Here is a 15,535-nt window from a genome sequence, read left to right as displayed (position 1 = left end):
ATTATAACTTGTATATAACCATGTATGAGCCTTCATAAGGTCTTATAATAAGGCTGTTATGTCATGGCAAGTCCTATGATGCATATAATTTAAGTTGTTTCCAAACATGAGGCGCTAGAGGTCAGTTCTTCTTTTCTCCATCAATTAAACCCCTTCCCGGGGTACCCCACAGCAACAGTGCAACCACTTCCACAATGTAGTTAAGCTAAGCTTTTCATCAAAGTACACCATTAAGATGAGGGTGCTTTCTATCTGCTAGTAAAGCTTTCAAAAGAACGGAGCACATCTTTGTAATCAAAGTCTATAGACACTTCGCCCTGTGCCTAGTACACACTCACATTGTACAACTGAGGTTGTTCCTTTACACTTCTGTGTATAAGGTAGTTGTGACATTTTTAGATTACTTGTTAGATATTACTGCATCGTCGGAACTAGAAGCACAAGCATTTCGCTACACTCGCGTTAACATCTGCTAACCATGTGTATGTGACCAATAACATTTGATTAGAGGTATAACACAAGGTTCTAACTGTTATGTATGACATTGTACGAGATGTACTACCAACGCAATAAAACCAGCTGTCCTACAATTATATTTTATTAATATGGCTCTCACATACATACCTGTACAACAGACATACATTCCTACACACACTCGCAAGAGGATATACATCATGTCATGTTTCATTATTACAATATGCTAGATGTGGTAGCTCACATAGAAACAACAGACATTTAAAAAGGAAAAAGGAAGAACAGGATCAAATTAATCTCCACAAGCAGCAGTATGATGATCACCAATATTTTGGATCGGAGAAGCAACAAACAAATGTTTAGGATTACTGAAGCATTCACGCAATTAGTCCTTGGTCCGTCTGTAGTGCACTATCTAGGGAGTAGGGTACCTTTTCGGACTCGGGTCCTTGTGTTGGGAGTCAAAGCGTTTATCGGAATAAAATTGGTCAAAGGCTCATATTATTAAGCCCTAATGGTCCCCTCTCACACTTGTGACATCGTTGGTTCGGTCCTCGCTCACTTTGTTGACAACTTCCCATCATGGCAATAATAAAAATGCTGCGAAATATCTCCATTCAAATACCATGAGTACTAAAAAGAGACATTTGAAATTGATTTGCAAATGTTATAAAAGCAGTTCTTACATTATGGGATGGTAGTACAATCTTTCTTCATATAATCATTTTATACAGTGGTGGTGGGATGCTGTGATAGTGGCTAACACTGGCAGGTATAACGCTATAAGACTTTATAAAGGGGGTCAAACAAGTCTTATGATAAGTCTTACAAAGTATTATAGCTGCATAAAGAAATGCATTATACCTGTCAGCATTAAGTAAAGTGTTTCCAAATAGTGTTGAGACCCAACGAACTAAATGTAGTGGCTTTGTCACATCACTGCAGGTGACAGTAAGTTTTTATGAACCCAAGCACAAAGTGCAAAAACAGATAACACAGAATAGAGTCCTACTAAAATCCAACTACTTGGATTTCCCAAACATGCCTGTGATGTGTCCTATTGTTGTCTAGAATTGATGTTCTATGATTTGTGCAGGTAGAGTACAGTTATACTACACTGAGATTAATTCTGAGATAGGCTTACATCTAAAAACAAACATTTTCCATCTAAAAACAAACATTTTCCATCTAAAAACAAACATTTTCCAACAGCCAACGCATTTGATGGAGTGACGCCCCCTTGTGGCAAGAGAATGGAAGTCAATTCTGTATCATAACCACAAATAAATCAGAGAAGGAATAATATATATATTAGATAGTAAAAAAAACATCATAGGTAGATGTACATGATCATCAAGGGTTAGATACAAATTCATCAAATAAGAACCCCTAATCTCATAAAAAGAGAGATATTGGCATATGACTAAAACAACTTTAGAGGACATACAACAGGAACACAGACAAGAGTGTCACATACATATGTATATGAAGACAGTAAAATCCACAAACAGTATAAAATAGGGATGAACTTGAGGATAGACTGGCTAGCAGGCGCTGAGCATTCCCTGTTTCTGTGAGCTTTTTAAGATTCTATTGTGGATGTTCTATTTCTTTCTCTTTGATATTGAATACTACATTGTTAAGGAAGAGCTTGCAGGTATTTCACTGTACTGTTTACACCAGTTGTATCCTGTGCACGTGACAAATTAACGTTGATTTGATTTCACAGACATAGGAAAAGAGGGGTTAACCTAAACGAGGAGGCCCGGGCATAGGTGGAGATCATGGTACTCATTCCCTCACTATAGAGGGGTTCAATGGCCCTTATCAAAAGTCACTGAGGATGCTGATGTCAGCAAACTCTTTGCGGTAGCGATGGGAGTAGAGGGCCAGCAGGATGGACCACTTCAGGGTCATTAAACTCCACACGCCCGACAGGAACAGGCTCCTCGGGTCGGTCAGTGCTGGAAATGACAGAGACATGACAGATATTAGTCTTGCGGACTCAGTGCAAGAGACCAGATTGGCACACTGTTACACATTTCATTGACTCAGGTACTTCTCCATGAAGGTTCCTGTAGAAAAACTGACCATAGCTTTAGGCTTGTAGCACACACAGGCAATGGATTTCACATAACCCCATGAACTTATGGGAGATCACAGCACAAAATCTCTGGGAAGCAGTCATTTTGTGTGGAAATAGATGTAATCATGTGCCCTAAGAGCTGAAATATGCAATACTAATGACTAAATTAAAAACAAAAAACTAAATTAAGTGAGAAGTAGGCATTGGTCTGAAGTCGAAAAAGAAAGGAAATTCACGAGCACCACAATAACTACTCCACCCATGCTCTACCAAGGTTTTCCAGACCACAGTTTTGACCTACTACACCAGCTATGTTGGTCTATTGTACTTCAAATAATGTGTGGGCAGGTTGCTTAAGATTCTAACTTTCTCAAGCAGCCTAATTCATACTCTTAGAGGAGGTGCTGCCACAATAATGTGACTTGAACCGCATACATGTTAAAGTATTGGACTCTTCACACATCCCATTCCAGTACCAGCTCAAGCATTTTAAAATGATATGAAAGCAAGCTTTCCTTTTATACTTACAAGACCATCACACTTGATTGAGCGAGTTGTTTTGACTTGTAGTAATGTGGTGCCTGCCTGTATTTCATTAAACCTTTATTTTAGGAATACATGACATTGAGGAAAAATGTATATTTTATAGATATCATAACAACAGGTTATGGTGTGTTGGATACAGTCACTCTTATAGAGGTCTACAGAGCCTGTCTGCATTCCTGATTTCTGTAACCGTTAGCTTACCTGTGTAATATCCACATAAGCTCAGAAACAGTCCTGTTTTATCAATTGCTGTGCGGATCAATGGGCAGTTCATTACCTATGTGAAAATGAATATGTAGCTTAAAGTTGTGTGCATTTCTATTTAATGTTGCAATAAAAGATGGCGATGCTATAATAATAATAATACACATTTACAAAAGGCCTATATCTAAAAATACTTATCTCTCTCATTAGGCTGTATATACACACACACACACACACACACACACACACACACACACTACCGTTCAAAAGTTTGGGGTCACTTAGAAATGTCCTTGTTTTTGAAAGAAAAGCACATTCTTTGTCCATTAAAATAACATGAAATTGATCAGAAATGCAGTGTACATATTGTTAATGTTGTAAATTACTATTGTAGCTGGAAACTGAAGATTTTTTTATGGAACATCGACATAGGCGTACAGAGGCCCATTATCAGCAACCATCACTCCTGTGTTCCAATGGCATGTTGTGTTAGCTAATCCAAGTTTATAATTTTAAAGGGCTAATTGATCATTAGAAAACAATTTTTCAATTATGTTAGCACAGCTGAAAACTGCTGTCCTGATTAAAGAAGCAATAACACTGGCCTTTATTTTAGACTAGTTGAGTATCTGGAGCATCAGCATTTGATTACAGGCTCAAAATGGCCAGAAACAAAGACCCTTTGTCTGAAACTCGACAGTCTATTCTTGTTCTGAGAAATGAAGGCTATTCCATGTCAAAAATTGCCAAGAAACTGAAGATCTCGTACAACGCTGTGTACTACTCCCTTCACAGAACAGAGCAAACTGGCTCTAACCAGAATAGAAAGAGGAGTGGGAGGCCCAGGTGCACAACTGAGCAAGAGAACAAGTACATTAGAGTGTCCAGTTTGAGAAACAGACGCCTCACAAGTCCTCAACTAGCAGCTTCATTAAATAGTACCTGCAAAACACCAGTCTCAACGTCAACAGTGAAGAGGCGACTCCGGGATGCTGGCCTTTTAAAATGATAAAACTTGGATTAGCTAACACAACATGCCATTGGAACACAGGAGTGATGGTTGCTGATAATGGGCCTCTGTACGCTATGTAGATATTCAATAAATATATATATTTTTTTTTAAATCAGCCGTTTCCAGCTAAAATAGTCATTTACAACATTGTCTACACTGCATTTCTGATCAATTTGATATTATTTTAATGGACAATTTTTTTAATTTTCTTTCAAAAAGGACATTTCTAAGTGACCCCACACTTTTGAACGGTAGTGTATATACACATTATTTAATAGCAGAACACAGTAAAGTCCATTACTCCACTGAAGAGTATGAATTAGGCTGTTTAAGAAGGTTTGAATCCTTAGCAACCTGCATACGCATTGTTTGAAGTACAATAGACAAACATATCTACTGTTGTAGGTCAAAGCTGTGTGCTGGAAACCTTAGTAGAGCATTTGGCTTCAGACCAATTTTTTACACCGGAAGGTGATTTTCTATTAAAGGTGCATTATACAACATTTTCACAAAAAGCCTGACTTTTTGTCCCACAATCAAAAGTCAGTCATCGGCAGTGCTATTTTGCCCTTTAAAATCAGCCTCCGCCAAAAGGTCTGGGCCTTAACAGCACAGGTGGTATGCTTGCATAACTGCAAGGGTTGCTGGTTTAAACCCTGGTCTGCTGGATGTTGCCTTCTAATAACTCAAATCAATTTTGAACTGTTTGTAGAATGTGTTGCATTTACCATGGATAAACAAAAGTAATTGTCTGTAGTTTTCAGAAGGTGAAAAGCTCAATTGATTGTGACAGTCTTACGTCACAAAATATTACTCAATTGCCGTTGAATGCAAAGTAAAAGAAAATGGTTAATTCAACATTTGTTTTCTCAGCTACAGTTTGAATTGTGTTCTGACAGTGAAATGTGGCTAGCTCTTACAGCACCTTGGACTATGGAGTAGGTAGCTAGCTTGTGTTACAATGCATGCAATGGGCTTTTGCAAGGTAGCACCATGACAATTTGCCCAAAGTTTAGTGTTGGTTTGAACTGATGTAGCTAGTGAGCGATGTTTTGTGGAAAAATATAGGACTGGCATTTGGACGTGAGCTAGCTAACGTAAATTCACTCACTTTTGTACATCGCCTTGGTCCGTACAATTGACCTTATTTTTGCGCCCAAAAAACATAATACTTCCAGATCAACTGTAATATCAATACCAATGTAAAGCACACTTTCTCCCCTTTCCAACAAAATTAATGACGAGACCTTCATGATGCCCATCTCTGCATAATTCAAGAAGGCAATGAGCTTTGTCGGGACTTTAAAAAAATGTTGGGTGGGTAGCGAAAGCTACGAAGTGATCTTGAAAGGGGGAAATATGTTGAGTAAAGAAACAGTTTTTATTTATTTTTATTTTTAATTTTTTTTACACCCGATTTGTCCAACTAATCAACTTTAAAATGTAAATAAAACAGAGTTTATGTAATGTCTCATCACATACCTGTTTGAAGGGTTGTGTTGAATTTGAAGAGGGATTTAGGGCTGCGCTAATGTTAGCCTCACAAGTGAACTGCAGCTGTTCTGGCTTTTGAGTGCCATGATGGCTCGCAGTAATGATGTTCAACAAAATGCAATTGGCACCCTAGTCATGAAATATTAGCAATAATTATTTTAATTTAGACAAAAATCATGAAGTTTTCTTACAAGTGTATATGGTTAAGCATGATTTTAATCTGCGAGAGAAGGGCTACCCCTGGTGGAAAGAGGCTGTACGGCACAAAATGAGTTGCAAATGCACGCTGTACATTACGTAGTGACACGTCACGATGTAACATACATCAGAGGGGTCAGTTTTTTCATATTTTCTCCAATACTGTTAGTCCATTACCATGTCAATCAACGCTGAATCAAAACGTAGTTCACACCCCGGATTTTGATGCAAACACAGTCACTACAGTCCCATTCGTTTTCATTGCAGCCTCGTTTGAATGTCGCAGTTACCCCATTCCGTACAAATGTGGGTGAGGTCAGCTGTTGTTGTTTGGTTCTAGCTAACTAATTCTATGACCAATTATAGCTTGCTGCCTTTCTTTTCCTGTTCGTTAGCTGGCTAGCTTTCAACTGACTGGTGTTAGCTACAGAGGCTAACTGCTAGACTTTGGATAAGCAAGCTAACGTTACCCATCTAACGTTAGCCAACATAGGACTGTAAAGTTAGCTAGCGAGGCAATGTTGGCTATCATAGCAGCCAAGGACGTTCGCTAGCTTATTTGTGCATATTTGTTTGTGCTCGGATTATACGCAAGTGTCTAGGTCAGCAGTTTACACAGATGACTTCAGCCTTATATGAAAAACAGTGGTTAGAGAATGAACAGTAGAGCAAGTGAAGGGCAGATGAGAAGCAAATTAGGATCAAAGAAGGAGTGAAGGAATAAGAGAGTGAATGGAGTGTGTGTGTGAGAGACTCACACTCTTTGTTGGTGATGGCGAGGGAGAGGAAGGTGATGAAGGCCACCACTGCCAGAAGGGCAAAGAAGACACCCATGAAAAGGAAGAACTTGAGGCCCTTCAGCCAGGTACGCCAGTAGTCCTGCAAGTACATGATGTGGGTGATGAGGGCCCAGAAAGCCAGCACACCTGAGGGGGAAGAGACACAGACAGTCAGGGGCTGGTTGTCCAAAATCCTTACACTTTGAGTCAAATTCCTGACATGATGAGACAAGCACTAAGTAACTAAGTATTTAATTGAAAGAATTTGATGAGGATTTCCTCTTTGTTATAAAATCTTAAACTGCCTTCAATGAATCAAATGGATTTATAAAGGCCTTTTTACGTCAGCAGATGTCACAAAGTGCTTATGCAGAAACGCAGCCTAAAACCCCAAAGAGCAAGCAATGCAGATGTAGAGGCACGATGGCTAGGGATAAACTCCCTAGAAAGGCAGGAACCGAGGAAGAAACCGAGAGAGGAACCAGGCTCTGAGGAGTGGCCGGTCCTCTTCTAGCTGTGCTGGTGGAGAGAAGAGTACATGACCATTGAGGTTAGGCTACTATAGGTTATTGTGTGGAGATGTGTTAGGGGTGAACATATTCTGACACAGCACATAACATTTTGCTGTGTCATTTGTGTCTCAATTCATGTGTTGTCACTCACTCCATGTTCCTCTTTTACGGTGTCAGCTTGATAACAACAAGTCTATTTGACAATGTATAGCACTGTCTTTCGTGATCCACTTTCACCATATTTCAACAGTCCTTACTCGTTGAGCATGCTAGGTAGGACAAAGTGGCCATATTCACAACGAGTCTCAACGCAGGAGTGCTGTTAACAGGCCTATAGAAACAGTCTTACCATTTAGATCATAATGACTAAGTGTAAATAATAGTAATACAGTTACATATTGGGATAATATTAAAACACACAGCCAGGGCAACTAAGGAGTGGCTCCGTAAGAAGCATCTCAAGGTCCTGGAGTGGCCTAGCCAGTCTTCAGACCTAAACTCAATAGAAAATCGTTGAAGGGAGCTGAAAGTCTGTATTGCCCAGCAACAGCCCCGAAACCTGAAGGATCTGGAGAAGGTCTGTATGGAGGAGTGGGCCAAAATCCCTGCTGCAGTGTGTGCAAACCTGGTCAAGAACTACAGGAAACGTATGATCTCTAATTGCAAACAAAGGTTTCTGTACCAAATATTAAGTTCTGCTTTTCTGATGTATCAAATACTTATGTCATGCAATACAATGCAAATTAATTACTTAAAAATCATACAATGTGATTTTCTGGACTTTTGTTTTAGATTCCGTCTCTCACAGTTGAAGTGTACCTATGATAAAAATGACAGACCTCTACATGCTTTGTAAGTAGGAAAACCTGCAAAATCGGTAGTGTATTTTTATTTATTTAAGTATCAAATACTTGTTCTCCCCACTGTATATTGTATCGACAATACTGCAATATTTTTGAGCTAGTTGGCTGTACCTGTACCAAAACACCAGTATTTCTCCTTTATAGTTTGTTCTCCATCTTCTTCTAAAATTGGGAGAAAAAAAATAACAATAATAAAAATAAAAAAAAATTTAAAAAAGTGTTCAGCACTTATTTCCATGACCGATCAAAACTTGTTTTCTCATGGCTCTTGTCCCTCTGCAGCAGACACCTCGTGACCAATATGTTTGGAACATCAAATCACAATAAAACCACAGTATCAAATCACAATACATATAGAATCTAAGGGGGCATTCGTAAACTCACTCTGGATATCTACACCGATTTCAGAGCACTCTCATCTGAGTGTGCCAGAGCGCAGAATAACTAATGAATTTACGAACGTGCAACACCCATTGAATACGACCAGTTTCGGTAAACGTCAGCAAAAAAGCATTATTAAAATTGTTGCCAGGAGCACAGTTCGTCAACAACGCTCTAGATAACATGAAAACAGCCTAACCAGCTATGCTAGGGCAAGTAAAATGGTCAGAGTGAGGTACTCTCATTTGTGCCTGAAAGTAGCTAGCAAGCAAGTCAACTTTAGCCAGTTCCAACGGCAGTCAAGCAGCCAAGCTGTGGTCAGAACACTCGGCTCAAACCTACTCCTCGGACAAACAAAAGTTGTTCACTTCAGTACAAAACAAGTTAAGAGAAACAGACCCAGCCAAAAAAAAACTCTGAATTTATGAAACGCCCAAAGGCACTCTGGCACTCCAGAGTGAATTTACGAACACACCCGAAGTATCATGATAATATCGTATTGTGAGGTCCCTGGCAAATCCCAGCTCTAGTAAAAATAAGTGTATATAGACAGGGAGGACCAGACCCTGGATCATAACCCACTGACATATGTTTTGAATACAGGCCCAGAACTAATGAGCAAGTAGCCTACATAAACTTTATGTTCTTTCTTCAGGGTTGGGGGTTAAAAAGTTTTAACAGTGTTTGAGGTTTGAAAGTACCATTCTGGCTTCCTTTCAAACATGGTCAGATAGTGATTAGGGCTGAGTCTTGATTCTCCACCCTTTTCCTGAAGTGTGCACTTGCACACTTCCTGTCGTGGATTTAACAAATGGTGGAAACTCCCTCCTACCAATGCTTACAACAATCCAAAGCTTTTAAATCAATGATGGGGATTTTGGGGGGGAAAGGTGCAGAGAATTGGGATACAGCAAAGCTACTAAGTTCAATTGTTAGAGGGAACTTCATGTTTTATTAGTCGTATGTACGGTATACACCTGGTATACACCTGGTATACACCGTCCAATGAAATGCTTACTTGCAGGTTCCCTTCTCAACAAATAAACAATAAGAAATCAAATATAAGAATATGAACAATGCCTCAGTAGAATAGAATAAACATTTGAGCATAAGTATAATACAGGAAGGCACCATTTATTGTCCAATATTTACACATGTTTTGGAGATCAGCGGGGGGTGGCAATAAGAGTCTGATAGCAGCAGTTGTGATGTGTGTGTAGCATGAATGTATAAGTATGTGTGAAAGAGTCTATATCTGTGTGAGTGTGTGCTAAGGAATGCAGCTGGTCAGTCCAGTTTAAGAGTTCAGCAGTCTAAAGGCTTGTAGATAGAAACTGTCTCTGAGCCTGTTGCTATCAGACTTCCTGCTCTGATACAGAGAAGGCTTGTCTTATTCTGCTGTGTCAATCTGCCATGCTGACCCCACTAATTTCCACATCTCATGGTTTACAATCATATGACCAAGCACAAGAATTGCACTTTATTGATTGTTTCTCTATTGGCATAGGCACCACACATCACATGCTGCTATCATGACCCCACAAGAAAAAAAGTGGATTTGGCCTTTGGAACATTAGTGACAGCGCACTTTATAAAAAGTAATTTGACTTCACATACAGGTGTACACTGTACGTGAAATATACATACTGTAATAACCGGACTAGATCATAAAAAGACCAATTGTTCAGACAGAGGATTCAGTTTACGAATTGACGGTTTATTAACCCAACTTTACACAGGCTACTGTTTGGCCGTAGCCCACGCCAAATAAACGAAGGATACCCCACAAACCAACTGTGACCTTCTCTTGTGAAGGCCAGATGTAAGAGAGAGAACAATGGCTAAACCTGGTCTGAACTTCCAATGCTCCATCCCCCTGCCCAACCCCCCTCCACGCCACTCCGCCAACCACCAGGATGCCCGGCATCAGAACATTCCAGTCATTCCCGTGATTGGCAGATAGCAGGTTGATTGGCATGTCAGACCCCGCGAACACTGGGTACTGGTAAGTACAACCAACTAACAGACTAACATGTAACACACAGCTGTCTGTGTGGGTCGCTACAATACAAATATATTACTAAAGCGGCATCTGCAGCTACTATTCTCTTTGAAGAAGTAGTATGAGAAGTTTACAACAATGAGAAGAGAGAAAAGTCACACATATCAACTTGCTGACCTGAGAGGATGAACTAACAAGAGCTCAAAGTTCACAGCCACAAATGCACCACTAATTAACTAGATCATTGCATAACTGACAAAAGGGGTGCTCTTAGCGTTACACTGTCAATACCTGTGTTTTACACCACATTATAAAATAAAAAACACAAATAATACTCTAAAAGCACTTAAATGCAAATACTAGGCAATATAGAACTTAATTATAAAGCACATAATTTATTGTACAATTACTATGCATGGTTGGTAACTAGGCCTTAATGTTCCTTCGACTGCAGTGTAGCCAATGTTCAATACTTGAAAGTTTAACTGCTTTATGGTAGGCGCAGGCTTCCACTCTTATCAGGTCAGCAAATTGTAATGGTGATGCGGAGATAAGTCCTGCTACTCATCCCATTGGAAGTTGTGTGACAAGTTCATCTGAGGAGACTGTTTAAAAAGGCTGTGTAAGCAGAAATACAGTACAGTTTGAGTTGACACCTGACAGGTTTTTGACCAGTATTTTAGAATCAGGAATAAATATTCCAGGTTAACCAGGAAGGCTTTCAACCTACTCTTGAAAGTTGTAATAGTAAAATGCACTAGAGGTCGAACGATTAATCAGAATGGCCGATTAATTAGGGCCGATTTCAAGTTTTCATAACAATCAGAAATCTGTATTTCTGGATGTATATATATATATATATATATATATTTTTTTTTTTTTTAATTGGCTGATTATCAGTATCTGCTTTTTTTTGGTCCTCCAATAAATCGGTATCAGCGGTGAAAAATCATAATCGGTCGACCTCTAAAATGCACAAGGTGTAATTTCGAAATTGGGTAGTACATCATCAGTTTCTCTTGTCATGTCAGTCATTGCAGATCTTAGAGAGCTATTTATAACTTGTCAGAAATGTCCAGATCAACAAGCCCATGGCAGCTAATGTAACCAATGTGAAATGGCTAGCTAGTTAGCGGGGTGCGCGCTAATAGCTTTTCAATGACATCACTCGCTGAGACCTTGAAGTAGTTGATGCCCTTGCTCTGAAAAGGCCACGGCTTTTGTGGAGCGATGGGTCACGATGCTTCATGGGCGGCAGTTCTTGATGTGTGCAGAGGATCCCTGGTTCGAGGAGAGGGACGGAAGCTATACTGTTACACTAACGTTTTTAGCTAGGTTTTGTAGTAATGTGTGAGTCACTAAAATAGCACATGAATACAAAATTATACATGGCAAAACGTATAGAATTGCAAGAACATTTGCTTTAAAACTGCTAAATGATATCTGCACCCTATGACAAAATGTGTAAAATTGCAGGAAATAAGTTTTAAACCTGCAAAATGGGTATGGACAGTTTGTGTCCTGAATAGAGCTTGTGCCCATAGAAAAAGAAAGACGTGGCGGGGCGCGGGGGTTCCCCAACGCTAGAAGGGGTGCGTGCTGAGTGAAACACTGTAATAGCTGATGCTAAAACACTGATGTGCAATAAACTGTTTCGGAAACGCGAAAGTAGACATAAAAGTAAATAGGCCTATGTCCAATATATGTAATGTAATGTACAGAGATGTAGTAGTTTATAACCTGGTGTGTAGAGATTTAGCTATTCTCTTCTGAAGTCTCTTCTGAAGTCAAGTTTACCGATTCAACTTTGCTAGTTAGAATACCTTGACCTGGGGCATGTTGTTCAGTGAGGGTCATGTTGCAACGCTTAGAACTATAGAATGTTGCCGACCGACAGATTATACAACATCTTCTTAGAATCATATCTCTGTCGGTCTGTCTCTGAACATTCGAACATACATTCGAGTGTGGGCTTCTAAACATGTGTAACTCCAAACTCGAGGATTGGAACACTTGCAACATGAGATGGGTACCGCCACTGTGTCAATATCCAGCTCATGTGAGTCAGATGGACAGTTGCATCCTGAAAATATTGCATAAGCTATAATGTTACATCATGTCTGCAGCCTCATTCACAAAATAAATAATTGTTTACAGTCTGGCTAATACTTTACCTGATAATCCTCCCATTGCAGCTGTCCATGATTGTTTGTACGCGATGTTCCACACGAGAAACGCAGAGAATCCTATAAACATGCCCAAAGAGGCATACCCGATACTGATGTACGTCTTATTGAACCCCATTGGGCACGGATGACACACGAGAGGAAGACTTAAATAATAATACCGTCAACGTGTAAAAACAAGTGCTTTGCTTTGAGAAACTCGCTTCTGTACTCCACGACTCAAGCTAGTTTAACAGCTGCATGGTAGTGTACTGGGATAAAAACGTCCGAACGACAGTAGCTAATACGTTACGTTGCTGCAAATGTGAGCTAAATCGACATAGTTAATATAAAAGTCTACACAACAACACAACACGAACGATGTGCCCTATTTGTAAGCCAAAAACGGTTGTTGTTATTCTTCTTCTTCTGCGTTTCCGACAGAATAGACGCTGTATTGCTGCCTTTCTCAGGTCGGAGTGCGAATTACACATTTGTGACCGATCTTACGTATCAAAATTTGAAATTGTGTTTTTTACATTGGATGAAAGTAAAGCCTCAGAGCTAGAAAATGGTATATCATATGTAACAGTAAAAGTAGAATCCGTCCCCTCGCCCATACCCGGGCACGAACCAGGGACCCTTTGCACAGATCAACAACAGCACCCTCGAAGCGTCGTTCCCCATCGCTCCACAAAAGCCGCGGCTCCTGCAGAGCAAGGGGAACTACTACTTCAAGGTCTCAGAGCAAGTTACGTCACCGATTGAAACGCTATTTAGCGCACACCGCTAACTAAGCTAGCCGTTTCACATCCGTTACACATACACTACAGTAGAGGAGCAATGGAGAGTAATTCTGCTTTGAAAGTTGATAAATTTTGTAACCTCACTTTTGAGAAAATGGCCCTTGAATATTTTGGTACACCAACTGGATAGCTCTTCTTTGTCTACACCCATTCAGTATCTTTCACACCCTCTTAAGCCTTAGCCCCACCCAGCTCTTTAGGGATTTACATGTGAGGTCATATAGTAAACAACCAAAGATTTCAAGACTAAAGGCTGGTTTATACTACGGGTGTGTTCGTAAATTCAGTCTGGAGTGCCAGAGTGTGCTCTGGGCATTTGTAAACTCAGAGCGTTGTCAGATTGTCTGTTCGTAAATTCAGAGCGTTTTTCTCTCGGATCCGAGAGCTCTGACCTAACAATAGCAGTCAAGCACCTAAGCTAACTGGCTAACATTGGCTAGCTTTCTAGCTACTTCCAGACACAAATGAGGGAACCAGTTTACTTGACCTAGCAGAGCGGGTTAGGCTGTTTTTACGTTATTCCGAGCGTGCTGCTGGCAACTGTGCTGCTGGCAACAATTTAATTACGCTTACATATTCCGGCCATATTCAACAGGTGTTGAGCATTCGTAAATTTATCAGTTATTCTGCACTGTGGCACACTCAGACGAGTGCTCTGAAATCGAAGTAGATAGCAAGAGCAAATTTACCAGCTACATCTATGACAGTTGTTGGTGACAACATGAACATTCTATTGACAGGGTTACTTACACAGAGGAGTCTTTTGTTTAGACATGTAACTAGCTAGCTAGCTAAACAATTAAACATAATCCCAACTCATAATGTTACTACCCTGCATGAATCTGCAGGTAGCTAACCAACCAGGTTAGCTACCTGAATCTGCAGGTAGCTACCCCACATTCCTCACACCTCCCATCTGGGTGTTTCCCCACTAACACTAACCAACTTCCTAATCCAAAATGACCCCACCTCAACTTCCCCATCCCTCCCTAGATACCTACTGACCTTCCACACATTTGCTTGACAATGCTGTTATCTAATATTCACAGCTAATGATAAGGCATCAATTAAATCCTTTTGCTGCATTCATAGCCAGTTGGGAAGGTGGTAATTACCAGTTGTGAAGTGTTAAATATGAGTTGAATGCATTCACATTTTGAAGTGGGAAATACCATGGAGGCCCATGGACATCATTAGAATGCTTGTGATTGTTTTGCAAATTTTTTGCCCATAAAAATTATATCGGGCGGCAGTGTAGCCTAGTGGTTAGAGCATTGGACTAGTAACCGAAAGGTTGCAAGTTCAAATCCCAGAGCTGACAAGGTACAAAATCTGTCGTTCTGCCCCTGAACAGGCAGTTAACCCACTGTTCCTAGGCTGTCATTGAAAATAAGAATTTGTTCTTAACTGACTTGCCTAGTCAAATAAAGGTAAAAAAAAAACAGAGCTCCTTTCACTTCCTACATTCATAAATGGAAGATGAACAGAATACATTTTGTATGAACAATTTAGATTTTCTTCTTACCATAAACAAATACTGATGAAGATGCCTCCATGCTTGCTGTCTTTTTTGTTGACAAATTACGTCAGAGAGGTGCAAGTGGGAAACTCAGCGCACAGGGATGATAGACGAGTTTCCCAAAGTAATTACCAGCTGGAGGGGCATTCAAGGGGATTTTTCCCAGTTGTATGCTTGTATTTAAGAAAATAACGAGATGTTGTGAACGCGGCATCACACCAGAGAGAGGTGTCAGGCTCAAGTGACTGCGGAATTATGAGAAACCACCGCCCACTGTGGTATTGGAAGACTTGATAGAGATTGCTCAGTCGTTCTGTGGTATTCTTGCACACCAGCAGGCAAAAAATAAATAACATCCCTCAGCACCAAATACCCTAGTTTTGTACTCCCAGTTATTCATACACCTCTGACAACTCTTGCCACTTCCTTACCTTAGTTCTCGGAAGCTTGACCGTACAGCCCTCTATTGACATCTATAGATTGTGTAAGCTAAT

At 40.1% G+C, this 15,535-nt stretch overlaps 1 protein-coding gene across 1 annotated transcript; it reads right to left on the bottom strand.

Annotated features, from left to right (window-relative positions):
* Positions 1-580: 580 nt before the first annotated feature.
* LOC135541419 (heme transporter hrg1-A-like) lies at positions 581-13,164 on the bottom strand. Its single transcript, XM_064967655.1, has 3 exons — positions 12,726-13,164; positions 6,773-6,940; positions 581-2,438 (listed from the first exon to the last, which is right to left on the bottom strand). Exons 1-3 carry the CDS (start codon positions 12,853-12,855, stop codon positions 2,302-2,304), a joined length of 435 nt encoding a protein of 144 aa, XP_064823727.1. The 5' UTR covers positions 12,856-13,164; the 3' UTR covers positions 581-2,301.
* Positions 13,165-15,535: the final 2,371 nt, after the last annotated feature.

This window comes from Oncorhynchus masou, chromosome 6 (assembly GCF_036934945.1).
Source record: "Oncorhynchus masou masou isolate Uvic2021 chromosome 6, UVic_Omas_1.1, whole genome shotgun sequence".
Lineage (NCBI taxonomy): Eukaryota > Metazoa > Chordata > Actinopteri > Salmoniformes > Salmonidae > Oncorhynchus > Oncorhynchus masou.
This window is presented reverse-complemented; position numbering and strand designations above follow the sequence as displayed.

Coding starts and splice junctions, on each gene's coding strand:
- LOC135541419 (XM_064967655.1), bottom strand. CDS start 12,855: ATGGGGTTCAATAAGACGTACATCAGTATCGGGTATGCCTCTTTGGGC. Junction 6,941..12,725: donor TGCAATGGGAGGATTATCAG/GTAAAGTATTAG, acceptor CTTCCCCCTCAG/GTGTGCTGGCTTTCTGGGCC. Junction 2,439..6,772: donor CGCCATCACCAACAAAGAGT/GTGAGTCTCTCA, acceptor TGTCATTTCCAG/CACTGACCGACCCGAGGAGC.